This window comes from Gavia stellata, chromosome 11, assembly GCF_030936135.1.
Source record: "Gavia stellata isolate bGavSte3 chromosome 11, bGavSte3.hap2, whole genome shotgun sequence".
In the NCBI taxonomy this organism is placed as follows: Eukaryota; Metazoa; Chordata; class Aves; order Gaviiformes; family Gaviidae; genus Gavia; species Gavia stellata.
Window position 1 is genome coordinate 1,323,039 of NC_082604.1, and position 13,004 is coordinate 1,336,042.

Genomic DNA, 13,004 nt, shown 5'->3' on the forward strand with positions numbered 1-13,004 from the left:
GGACTGATGATCTCACAGGTCTTTTCCAACCGTAGTGATTCTGTGAAAGCCGGGGGGGGTCACGATTAGGGCAGGTCCCCCCGCAGCCTCCCGCCGCCCCGCTCCTCCTCCCGCGGGGGTCTGGCCCCCTCCTGCGGCCGGGCCCGGGGCTGCGCGGGGAGCGGTTCCCCCCCGCGGGGTTCTCCGGCACCCCGGGGGGGGGGGTGGGGGTGGGCGGCTCCCCGCCCCCTTGGCGGACTAACCGGGCGGGCACCTCCTCCACGCACGGCTCCGCTTCTTCCTTCCCCTCCAACCGCCGCTCGGTGGCCGCCACCTCCCTGCGGGCCCCCCCCCCAACCGGAGCCCGCCGGGAACGGGGCGGGCGGAGCCACCGCCCGGTCCGCCCCCGCGCTCGGTCCTACATAGGCGGTGCCGCCCGCCCCGCCCGGTCCCGGCCCCGCTATGGCCCCCGCGCTCCGGCTCTGCGCCGCCCTGGCCCTGGTGCTGCTGCCCGCCGCCGCCGCGCAGGACGTGGCGGGAGGTAAGCGCGGTCCCGACGGGGTGGGTGCCCGCCCCGGCCCCGTGACACCCCCTCCCCGGGGGGCTCCTGAGCCCTCAGCGAGCACTGCGGTCCCGGCTCCGCTGGGCGCTTCCCCGCGGGCCGCAGGGGATGGGGGGGGGATCCCGGCAGCGAGTCCTCCGGGCAGAGCACCCCAACCTCCTGGCTTCACAGTTACTTTGGACCCCACTTTTATGGGGTGTCTGGGGCGTGAAGCAGCTTCTCACCCCGTGGGCTGCGCTCCAGGTGTGCATCGGGTATGGGGTGGCCACTGGCCAAGGCCCTGTGGCCACTGGGGATGGGGACGGGCAGTGGGAAGCGGGAGGGCAGGTCCCACCCTTGCTGGGAGCTGTGCGGGGCGCGATCCTGCGCAACACGGGGTGCCGACGCCGTCCCTCGGGGGTCTGGAAGATGGGGTGCTGGAAGAGAGACTTTACTTGCTGCTTTTCCAGCTGCCACTGGGGTGTAACTGTGCATTTAGTGACGCTAACGGCTTGGCCAGGCCTCGGGTGGGAGTTGGGTACCTGTCCTGGGCAGCCAGGTCCCCACCCATGGCACTTTGGCCACCCATCCTCCTTCAGGCCAGGGGAGCCTCAGGCTGAGAGCTTCAGACCGGGAAGAAGATGAGTGCCACGGATATCCGGGCGAGGAGCTGACGGCTTCTCCTTGGTGGGTGGGAGGATGTAGCGTAGCCCCACGGGTGCTGTGCCAGGTAGAGGAGAAGCTCTACCAAAGGGTGGGGACAGCCCCTTCGGGGGTGTCCCGAAAAGTCTGCCCGCTCTTCTGATTGAGGAACTGATCTTCACGTGATGACCATCCCTCTGAGGGTTGGGAGAAGAGTGAGGACCAGCACGTGTTTTGCTGTTTTCCTTCCACCCCAAGCCATTCATTTCACTTCTCTTGTAGCCAAGCGGCGAAAGCATTATCCAGGAGGCTTCTAGCACAGCAAGAGCTGCTCTCTCACCTCTGTCCCCCGGGCCTGCGGTGCTTCCCGTGCCGTCCTGGGCGAGCGGGTGTTCAGACAAAACCTCAATCCTGAAGGGCTCCAAGGTCCTGGAAACAGCCTGTTCCCATACAGCTGTAAGAGGGTGGCTTTGACTTAACGGCTCCGAGAGTGAACCCCAGCTGGGGGTGCCGGGAGAGGGGAAAGCGGAGCATCAGTAGGAAGCCCGGTTAAAACCGCAGGCTCTCCTTTTGCCCGCCGATGGCCTCCTGCGGTGCGAGAGGGCTGTTTCGTGACTCCTTGTAAGCAAACTGTCTCAGGCACAGCATGGGCGCTATGATGCTTTTCCGGCCTCGGTTGGTGAAACGGGGAAGACGCAGCTTCCTAGAGTGTTTAAAATCCGCAATCTCTGCCTCTCCAGGCAGTGTGTAAATACCCTTATCTGAGCTATGTTAATAAATTGCCCTGTTGTTCGGAGGGCTGCGCAGAGCATGTGACTGTTGACAGTGGGTCACAGCTGAGGGATCCTGCCAGCCGGAGAGAGAAAATGCAGCTTTGCTGCTTGTGAGTGCGGAAAACAAGTACCTCTGGGACTGTTTGGTTTTATTTTTCCTGATTAAGGTGCTGCGAAGCAGTGATCCTTCTTCCACCAGTTACTGAGTAGTCAGGCAAATTGGTTTGTGGTGTTTTTTTTTTTTACACCACAGTCAAAAAAGGCTTATGCTTAGACTCTGTAGGCAGGGGTGAGGTTTAAATGGCTGATCCTCAAGGGCTGGCAAACCACCCTTCCTGAGGATCTGGGGGAGCATACCAGTGAAATGGCAGGCGAGTATCCCATAGGAAGACTTTCCCGAAGAGCTAGCGCTGCCAGGAGCTGCAGGCAAGCCCAGGAAGGCGGCTGGACTGGGCCACCTCATCCTGCATTCCGACCTGATCCATCCCCCTGGCCCAGCTGACCTGCATTCCCTGGGAATGCCGTTGTCCATGGCGGCACTGGTGCCGAGAACCGCCCGTGTCTATAGAGCAGGGGTCTTCCTCTGCCAAATGGGGGTGGAAAGACGTTCTGAACATGGGCGCAGATTTTGGCTGCGGTGCTGCTCCCATCCCCTGGAGCGTTTCCTGCTGAAGGAGGGTTAGGATGAATTGCTGGGGCAGGATATGGCCCTCACGTGCAGCGGGAGGGTATGGGCTCCAGCGGGGACTATAGCTGCGTGTCCCTCCTTGGGCTCCTCTGCTTCTGCCTTTCCTGGTAGTAACTTCCTTGTCTGGGGCTTGTTTGCTTGAGCTTCTCCGTCATCCGGTGATATGGGACCGCACCACCTGCCCAATGCTTGTCCTCATCTGCGCAGGGTCCCTCCGGACCGACCCCAGCTGTATCCCTCAGCTGTCCCGCTGCCTGCCGGCCCCAGCAGATGCTCAGGCTTTTAGGGAAATAAGACCCAGGGAGAGGAACTCAGGGCTTTGGGTCAGCGTGAGCAAGGCAGATGACTTCCGTTTGCATTTGGGCCTCCCACCGCGACACCAAGCGTGTTTTGAAGCTGGCAGCTCTTGCAGCAGCGTTAAGCTGCATTGCCCCTGGTCCGACGGGAGCGATCGCCTCTCGGAGCGGGCAAAGCAGCGGGCAGGAGCAGGCTCTGAGGAGCCCGGAGTTTTAAACCACTGAGAAGCTCTTCAAAGTACTGAGGTGTCTTTTTTTTTTTTTCCTTCCTGTAGATTGTCGCCAATATACGAACAGGAGCTGTGAAGAGTGTCTGAAAAATGTCACTGTAAGTAGCAGCAGTAAAACTCCCAACCTGTCGCGATGCCTGAAAACGTAGTGTGGGCTTTGCGAGGCTGTTACGGAGCAGTTTCCCTCCTGGAAGGGGGGGGTCCTTCCCTGCCCTTGTCCTGAACACGCTGCAAATGCCACTCACCCATGACTGTGAGAGGGCAAATGCCCCTCGGTGCTCTGGGAAGAGGTTGCTGGAAACTGCTGGGGTTTTGTTGTATGCTTTTCGAGTCGAGTAATGGAATTGCCGAGCTCCTCCTCAGGGATTGGAGACACTGTCAGGGGGACGTGCACGGTGAAGGAGCTGTGAGGGCTGGACTGGCTGGTCAAGCTGTGGGTGCTGTGGCACTGGGTGAATGCGGGATGCGTGCTTGGGTCCTGCCAGCCTCCGCTGCCTTATCTCTGATATCAGCAAACCTGAGTCAGATCTCTCAGCTGACTTAGCCAGAACCAGTTTGACCAAACCCAGGCGAATGCTGGCGCTGGGGGTTGGAGCCACCGGGAGAGGAAGGTGCAAAGCTGTTGCGGGTAGTCTGGCTGGGAAAGACTAGTGAGGGCACACACAAACCTCTCCTGCTCCTCAGCTCTGTGTTGAGTGGCTTGTCTCAAAGGCTTTCTTCTTGTCCCAAAAATGCTGCACTGAATAAATAGGAAGGATTTGGTGATTACTACCATCACGCAAGCCAGGAGAAGGGTTCTCGGCATCTTTACTTGCTCTAGAAATCTACACTCCCCTCGCCTGCCTGTCCTGGTGCAGGCAAGCCTGATGCAGCCCATGCTGACCAGACACAACTGCTACTCCCGAGCATCCCATTGCTGCTGGGTGGTACCTCGGGAGCAGGCGGCGGCTGCGGCCCTCTTGCTGCGGCTAACAAAGCAGAGCTCGGCTAACTGGCAGCACTGCTGTGCACCAGTAACACAGTCCTGTCTGGTTCCTGTGTCCCAGTGCCTGTGGTGTGCCAGCAGCAGGAGGTGCGTGGAGTACCCTGTCCGAAGAGTCCTTCCCCCGGCCGACCTCTGCGAGCTCCGCTCTGCGCGCTGGGGAGTCTGCTGGGGTAAGTGAATCGCGCTCGAGCGATGACTGCGTTTAGTGCTTGCTGCTAAATGGTGCTGACTGCAGCTCACGCTAGTGGTAATGGGAGGTCTCCCTTGCCTCCCTTTCTCACCGCTGGTGTTGCGGTGACAGGCTGAAGTCAATCAGGGTTCTCCAAACTTCCTGAAGCGTGGGCGAGAAAGCAGAGCGTGAGCAGTCCCTGCCTTCTGGCAAGAAGGACCCGTGGGCTTTAGCTACTTTAAATACATTCATCATGCCTTGGTGTGATGGAGGCTTCCACACGTGGTCAGCGCCTAGGAACAAGAGTCAAAGGCGCTCTGCGGGCAGCTGCCTGTGCAACCCTTCCCGGTGCTCAAAGAGTGCACACCAGTGTCTGACCCTTTGGCAGCTCTTTCCTCTGCACCCCGCGCATCGTTCCTTGCATGGCTTCCAGCTCTTCACCTTTAGCGGTGTGGCTGCTGTCCCAGGGAGGCTCTTTAAATTCCCGGGGGCTCTTGGAACCAGAAGTGAGATGACCTCTCTGGAGGCCTGCATGGGCTGCTTCTAGTGCTGAGCGTGCCGCGGTCCTGCTCAGCTCTTACCCACCTGAGAAAACACTCTCTTCCAAAACTAGCGCTGCGTAAGCTGTGCTGCAGCCGGCTGCCTGCGGCCATAGAATCACAGAATCATTAAGGTTGGAAAAGACCTGTGAGATCATCAGTCCAACCATCAACTAACACCTCCATGCCCACTAAACCATGTCCCGCAGTGCCATGTCCACATGTTCCTTGAACACCTCCAGCGATGGTGACTCCACCACCTCCCTGGGCAGCCTGTTCCAGTGCTTCACCACTCTCTCAGGAAAGGAATTGTTCCTAATACCCAGCCTAAACCTCCCCTGGCACAACTTGAGGCCATTCCCTCTTGTCCTGTCACTTGTCACTTGGGAGAAGAGACCAACACCCACCTCTCTGCAACCCCCTTTCAGGTAGTTGTAGAGAGCGATGAGGTCTCCCCTCAGCCTCCTCTTCTCCAGACTGAACACCCCCAGCTCCCTCAGCCGCTCCTCATCAGACTTGTGCTCCAGACCCCTCACCAGCTCCGTCGCCCTTCTCTGGACACGCTCCAGCACCTCAATGTCCTTCTTGGAGTGAGGAGCCCAGGTCACCTCCAGGAGCTTTTTCTGGCTGATAGCTGACTGTTGGCTGCCTTTTCTCCTTGGTGCTCTGTTTCCTGGTGGGTTTCTAGAGAAATTAGTCTTGTTTAGACCAAGCTTGGTGCATGCTAGTGCACAGAGAGAACCCAGCTTTTGGGGGTTGGGGCAGCTAGGAAGCAAGCTGGGGCTTGATTTCTCTCACCTGTCCCCTTGATGGAGAACTTGAAGTTGAATTGTGGTAACCTGTCATCTATTGTGCTCGAGGCTGGGCTCTCTTCTCTACCCACAAGAGAGTAAAAACCGCTCCCATTCCTTGTGGAGGAAGAATCTCCTCTTTGTGAGCACTACAGTATGCTTTTCTGAAACTTGTGTAAGACCTTGAAATACTAGTTTTCATGTGAATAGCTTCACAAAAGGTTTCATTATAGAAGAACGCATTCCTTAGCTTGCAAAACTCGCTTTAGAGGAGATTAGTCCTGCGGGAGATTAGCTCTTAAATGAGTCTGCATTTTTAGTGTGTGTGTGACTTAAGGCTTTATCATCAGGTGGAGGAGTGCCCAGTGCTCCGCCACAGACCTCTCTATGTGGGAAGGGGTGACCTGAACCCCAGGCTCGCCCTTTCGGGGCCAGGGTTTCAGAAGCACCAACGCAGACCTGTGCTGGTGGAGAAACTCCCTCTTAAGCTGAAGAGCCTGTTTGGGTTTGTGGGGCACCCGCTGGGCTGATTTCTGATCCTTGGCTTTTGGGTTCTCCCCTACGTGACTCCATGGGTCCATCACAGTGCAGCCAGCCAGGGAAAGCTTCACCTTGCTCCAAGGCAAGAGAGTGCTGTGAACAGGTAGGTCTCAAATACCATCTTTTTCAAAGCCTTACTGGGAACACGGACCTGCAGACCTCCTTGCTGCTGGGTGACTGCTGGAGAGGCTGCGCGAGCCCGCCTGTGGGGACAACTGCAAGTGTCTGCCAGCTGGTGGCTTGTTGACTTCTGGTCTCGCTGGTGACCTGCTAGGCCATGGCAGCTGTCTGCGGTTGGTATCTGGAACCACATTCCTTGCATGGTGCTTGCCACGGTAGCCTGGGGAGGGACACAGTACGATGGGAGAATCAGATGGCACGGTTGTTGGCAGCGATGAAGCTCTCCGCTGGGAGCAGGAGGCTTTGAAAGTAATTTCAGTGGTGGAGTCAGCTCAGCTTGGAGCACCCCGATAAGTCTGCTACCGCTGAGCCCATGCAGCGAGGGGACAGGCAGGTATCTTCTGAAATGCACCACGTGCAGCGCTCAGGCTTTCTGCTGGGCTCGCAGTCTGAGCTGCGTGGAGAAGAGGGGATGGGAAGTGCTCTGAGCAGGCTCAGGTGAACTAAGACTTCTGTAACTTGGCTGCTGTGTGCGAAGTGGCTCTTAAACAAATATTTCCACAGGCCCAAGTCTCTGAACAGCCTGAATCACACTTGGAAGAAAACCCTCTTTGTTGCAAAGGATTTCAGGTGATGTCTAGATACATCCCTTTCGGCTGGCATCTCTGCTGCTGTTACTGCAGGAGCAGAGTAGAATGACTGCCTCCCTGGGGCCAGGGCTCAAAGCCGCTTCTTCACCACCATGTCCCAGCGGGTTTTGTGCTGTGCCTGGGCGAGCAGATCCCCTGACGCCCGGAGAGACGTGGTGGCGCAGTGTGTAGAGCAGGCCTCCGCCTTCAGCTGCTTCAGCAGCACTGCTGGCCCCAAGCCGATAAATCCCAATGGATCTTGTCTTGCTTTGTCTCTCGCCCAAGGACTCCAGACACCCGTAAGTGCCTCCAGTCCACTGTCATCTCATCTTAGATGACTTCTGAGGCTGGCTTGTGTGGGCAGTAACTCCAGTGCCAGCTGTGGCCTCTCTGTCAGAGATTGCTCCTCAGCACTGAAGCCTCCAGTTTTTTTTTTCCCTTGATGGGTTACTGTTCACCTGGATTAATGATTAAGACAGCTTTGCTCCTGTTTCTGCTGGAGGAGTTTGACCTGAGTGCGTTTTTTCTTGCCTTTCTTCATAGCCAGTAACTGAGCGCTATGGTTAGCAGCTACATAGACTCCGTTGGTGTGTACGCGCTGGTGCCAACACTTGTTATACCTATAGATAACGATGTCCACCTTGCTTTCCCAGGCTGTTACGCATGTCTCCAGCCCAGTGACTGAAGCTGCTGGTGACAGTAGCCGTATGCTTGTAAATATTGTAACTCCAGGCAGCCAGGTATTTGCGTGCTAAATGTGTTTTGTCGAATCCTTTAGTGAACTTTGAAGCCCTGATCATTGCCATGTCTGTGGTGGGAGGAGGAATCCTTATCATGTTGGGGGTCTGCTGCTGCTGCTGCTGTTGTAAGAAAAAGAGCAAAAAGCAAGTATCGGAGGGGTTCCCTGTTTTCTTGGAGTAGCTCAGATGCAACCACATGCTGTTGCAGAACTGAGTGCCAAGCGCCGCTAATGGGCTCTTCTGTCTGGCAGGCCAGACAAGGATGACGAGAGAGCGGCCAGGGAGCGGGAGAAGAGGCGGGTGCGGCAGGAGGAGAGGTGAGGTTGTGCCACAGGCTGCAGGACAGTCTGTTGTAGCATCAGACACGATGCCAGGAGGCACGTGGGGCTCAATACATGCAGTCAGTGGCTGCTTCAACCCTAGCTCAAATGTAAACCTCACGAGCAACCTCCTTCTGGGGTGACTCATGGATGCAGCATCACAACAGTGTCTTGTATCCGACTCCTCGAGGGCTGCTGATGTGCATGGGCTCTGGTGGTCCCCAGAGCTTCCAGGAGTGGGCAGTGGGGGGCTGAGCAAACCTGGTAGCATGGAGCTTGGGAAGAAGCAAGGAGCTGTAGCTCCTCTTGCTTGGTTTTGTATCGCCAGCCATTGACTCATGGTTTTTCCATTTGCTTCTTGCAGGAGAGCAGAGATGAAATCACGGCACGATGAAATCCGAAGAAAATACGGTACAGTGCTGACATGAGCGATTCAAACTAAGCTTTAGATTGAGCAGCCTCAGTAACTGTGTTCCTTGCTATGGTTACAGCTTCAGGGGAGACCTGGCCCCAGGGAAAACACCGTCTCCACTTCCCTTGACTCAGTGAATTGCTCTCTTGCCCTCTGGGAGCAAGAGGAGAGATGCTCAGGTCATGGTGTGTGACCCCACACAAGTGCTGCTCCTCTTGGGCAGGGAAGAGGGTGTGTTTAACGCTCCCTGGGACCTGTGTCCTCTGAATTAACCACATGGGGGAAGCTGCTGGGGCTTGACTGGCGGGGAGAAACAGAAGCTGGTAGACGCAGCACCAGCCGTAATGCTGCTGCCCTTCAGGGATGGCCCTCCAGCAGCCCTGTGGTCACCGAGTGGCCAACAGCCCGGGGTGGGGGGCCAGGCGGGAGCCCGGGTGCCCGCAGTTACAGGAGCACAGAGCAGGCACCAGCCCAACCACAGAGCCGGCAGCGTTTCCCGGAGAGGTGGCTCACTCCTCCTCAGTTCTGGGAGTGCACAGCCTCCCTCCTGGGACAGGACTGTCCTTCGGGTGAGTCCCATGGCCCCAGGGTGGGTAGGGACCTGCCTGAGGGGGACAGCAGCCTGGAAAGAAGCGGGGAGCAGCCAGTTGCTCAGAGCTGGTGGAGGGATCTCTCCTGCCCGGCTATCAGGGCTGCCGGGGGCTCTCCCAGGGTGGCCGTGGAGCAGGGAGCAGTTGGGCTCATGCACACCGAGCATAGCAGTCTCTGGCTTTAGGGGTGGCTGTAGGGAAAGCTGGAGACTTTTCCTCTGCCTGCAACTGCTGCCTGCTGCAGGTCCGGGTTGGGCCGGAGATCTGGGGGTCTCTGGCTGGGCTGGCTCCTCTGGGGGAGGAAAAGCAGGCAAAGCTGTGCCTGAAGAAGCATTTGGTGGAGGAAGTACCTCCTGGAAGAGCTGTGCTCCAGGACTGTCTTGCCATGCCAGGGCTCTGTCTTGCTGCAGCCTGACCGCAGAGTTTGCAATTTCGTCCTTTCTGGCCGTTCCTCCTCAAAAGTGTTGGGCTGGGGCTGGGAAAGCAGCCAACAGAACGGCGCGGGGACTTGTCGCTGGCCCAGAAGTCAGCCCTGTATCCTTGCTCTGCTGTTTCACAGTCTGTGGATGTAGGAGCAGGGAGCAGGTCTAAGAATGGCTTGAGTTTAATTTGGGGCTCTCTGCTTCGGAGTCCAGTCCAACAGAAGGAGCATGCAGAAGGGGTGCTCTGGAAGATCAGTCGTGCTGCTTTACTTGGACTTTATATGGAGTGCCTGGGAGAGGAGTTTGCCATCAGGTTGAGCTTCTTAATGGATCTCTTCCTGCTGTGCAGAGGCAGAGTGAAACAGTGCTGACTGCGTGCACGGCTCGAGTAAGAGCAGGTCTTTCAGAAGGACTGCAGGACAGGAGGCTGGATGAAGCACGAATGATAGAGTTGTAACCAAGAACTAGGTTTCTTGCTGGCCGTGACTGGTGTGGCTGCTGCTGTCTGACCGAATCTCTCTTCTCTCCTAGGCCTGTTCAAGGAAGAGAACCCTTATGCAAAATTTGAGAATTAGCACCTCCGGACCTGCCCACCCCGGTGAACAGTGCCTTCCCGCAGAGCTGCAGGACTCCATGCTTTCCCTGCCATGAGGAGATCACTGTGGTGCCACTTCCCGCTTCAGCTGCCACAGAAGATGAGCCAAATGCTTGGTGACACCATTGTCCCCACTCCAGATGCTTGGTTTGCTCGGAGCTTTGCTCTTGCTCTGCTGGTGCAGGAAAGCATGGTGGCAATACGGGGAGCAGGTTTCTTCTCACTCACACCTGGGGTGGTAACGGAATCCAAAGCAATGCAAATAACAGTCCTTGTCCCTGGCCAAGGGCAAAAGCAACCTTATGCATCGTTCTTGCTCCGGCCTCACCGAATACCCTTCACACACACAGAGTCAGGCTGTTCTGTCCACCCCCTTTCTTTTTTCTCTTTTTTTTTTTTAGTATGGGCAAAAGCCAGCAAGAGTTTCTTGACTTGTCAGTCAGTAGGGAGGCCTTGGCTGTTATTCCAGGTGCCTGTATTTGTCCCAGCACATTAGCATTCCTTTCAAAAAGCACAAGTTTCTGGTTATCTCGGGCCTCCGGCAGGAAGGTCCCACGTGCACGTTCTCACTTGCAACTAATCTGGGGCAATGCCCCAACTCTCCTACCTCTCTGTGCCTTTCTAGAAAGGTGGTCCTCCTGGGCTTGATGGCCACGGCTGATAGCAATACTGTAGGATTCAGATGCATTTACAATATGTTGACTATATATTAAACTGATTTGATTACTATCCTAGTCTGAAAGAGTTTAATTCTGCTTCCAGAACGGGTTGGCAGCAATGGCTGATGGAGTTGTCACCATTACATGGTCCTGGCTGGTGGGGCCCTGCTGGGGTAGCCGAGGGAGGGTGGAAGCAAGGCTGCCTTGAACTCTTGCTGGGCTTGAAAGGAGGAATCTGTTCATGGAGGTGTTCAGTTGTTCGGAAAAGCTGGGTGTTGGGAGTAACGCTGCTCCCTAAGAAAGGAGCTGGGTCTTTCTGCAAGAGCTTGGCCTGTGTCCCCCAGCACCCCTGAGAGCCCTTGTCTAAGTGGGGTGGCTGCATTGGGCACAGACTAAACCCCGTGCTGTGCTACCTGCCTAAGGGACCCAGGGGTGAGGAAAGGAGGATAGGAGCCGACTGCTCTTACGTGGTCCTATACTTGACCAAAATTGGCTTTGCAGTATGAAGGAGCCTTGCATACAAACAATACGTCTTATCTTGATAATTTTGTCTAAGAAAAGCTGACTGTTGCCTTCTGCCAGATGGGGTGACTCGCTCTGGGCTGCAGATGGTAGCATTTCTGTGGACTTGCATTAAATGCTCCATTAGAATTGCCAGGCTTATCGCCCTTGAACACAAACTGCTCGAGCTGAACTTCTGAAGCTAAGTCAGCTGTGAAACCTCGCTGCTGCCTGAGCTGTGTGCTGGCTGCCAGCATCTGGCTGGCTTTTTCCAGGATGGTCAGAGATGCAAGACTTGCAGGTGGCTTTTAATGTAGGCTGTCTCTGGCTGCTGCCAGAAGATGCTCGGCTTCAGGTGGTAGGAACAAACTGAATGACTGCCCATGCCGAATAAGCACCTGATCTGTAACCTGGGCTCCTATTAGTGTGAACTCGGTTGCAGTGCTGGGAGGGAAGGCTGAAAGAGTAGGGTCGGGTTGCCCAGCTCTCATGGGTGCTCTCCCATCTTCTGTCCTAGACCGTGGGACTGTCTAGGCAGGGGCTGCATCCTGGCGCTACCAGTCAAGAGCTGTGGGAGGTGGTGACAGCATCTTATCCGGCTGTGCGTGGCTGGGAGATGAGGCTTTAAAGAAATCCCCAATGCCCTGCGTTTGGTTTGGAGCTCCTTGCGCAAACTGACCTGTGCGCGTGGAAAACAAAGCGCGGAGCCCTGTAAGGAGAAGTGAAAATGTTGATAAAGATGCTGGTTGTGCCCTGTGCTTTACTGGGTACGCTGGCCTGGAGGGGCCGTGGTCCCCCTGCCAGCCAAAGATACGGGGGACCCTGTGGGAGCTTTGTTTAAGAACAAGCAATGTATGGGGGCAGCTGGTGCTAAACCACAACGCTGTTAGAGCTGCCTTTACCCCTCCCGGGCTGCAATGGGCTCTGGGTCCCATCCTGCCCTGGGGACTGGGACCAGTATAATCCCTTTGGGCTACCCGAGTACTTCCACTGGCCCCGTGCTCAGCACTAAAGGGTGGTACCTCCAAAACCAGGAGGGATGGGGGGATCCTTGCAAGTGGGTTCCCCTGGCTGGGACCCAACTCGTTACAGGTTCTGTCCTCCTCTGCTGAACCAGGGCACCAGAGGGACCGGCTCCACCTGGGGAACCGGGTCCCTGCCTGGATGGAGCATAACCGTGCCCTGGGGACAAGCAGAGGGCACGCCGTGCTGCCAGAGCAACACCGGTTATTGCTGGGCAGAAGCACTGTGTCCTCTGCTTGTATCCCCGGCCCAGGGGCTGCCTTCCATAGCCTGTGATGGAGCTTCTGCTAATTTTTCTAATTAGTCCTGTGAAGGTTGCTGCGTACAGGTATCATGTGGCTGATGCACTGTAAAGCTGGTGATTTATTTGGCTTGGCTGGTTCACGGCGGGGAGGTGAAGCTGCGTTCTTGGGTGGCTGAGATGCCTGTCCAGGTCTGAGGAAGAAACATGCCCGCACTGTAACTGAGAGCTGACCCTGGCATCTAAAAAGACCCTTCATGAGGATTAATTAGCCCCTTATGAGGCCTCCACGCTGGGAAGGCTGCCCTGCTCTGGGGCAGGGGGAGCAGATGGCAATGGGGACAGCAAGGCTGAGGGGTGGGACAGCGCTGAGGGTGCACAGGGGAAATTGGAAGGAAAAAGGCCACACAACGCTGGCACTGGGCCGACTCCCAGGGCAGGGCACGGCAGCTCTGCCATTTAATAGGAAAGGTGGGACAAACAGCCAACGCCCTGAGGGAGATGAAATCCCTGGGTGAAAACTGAGCTGTGAGCACAGGCCTCTCACCCACAGCTGGAGGATGCCCACGGTGGGGTGGC

General features: G+C 56.7%; 1 protein-coding gene across 1 annotated transcript; it reads left to right on the forward strand.

The window, feature by feature from the left end:
- Positions 1-441: 441 nt before the first annotated feature.
- On the forward strand, positions 442-10,677 carry PTTG1IP (PTTG1 interacting protein). Its single transcript, XM_059822816.1, has 7 exons — positions 442-520; positions 3,195-3,247; positions 4,196-4,304; positions 7,701-7,806; positions 7,914-7,979; positions 8,347-8,393; positions 9,938-10,677. Exons 1-7 carry the CDS (start codon positions 442-444, stop codon positions 9,979-9,981), a joined length of 504 nt encoding a protein of 167 aa, XP_059678799.1. The 3' UTR covers positions 9,982-10,677.
- The last annotated feature ends 2,327 nt before the right edge of the window (positions 10,678-13,004 follow it).

Bases quoted from the DNA above. Each gene is read 5' to 3' on its own strand.
- PTTG1IP (XM_059822816.1), top strand. From the start codon at position 442: ATGGCCCCCGCGCTCCGGCTCTGCGCCGCCCTGGCCCTGGTGCTGCTG. The intron at 521-3,194 runs GTAAGCGCGGTC...TCCTTCCTGTAG, and splicing joins CGCGCAGGACGTGGCGGGAG to ATTGTCGCCAATATACGAAC. The intron at 7,980-8,346 runs GTGAGGTTGTGC...TGCTTCTTGCAG, and splicing joins CGGGTGCGGCAGGAGGAGAG to GAGAGCAGAGATGAAATCAC.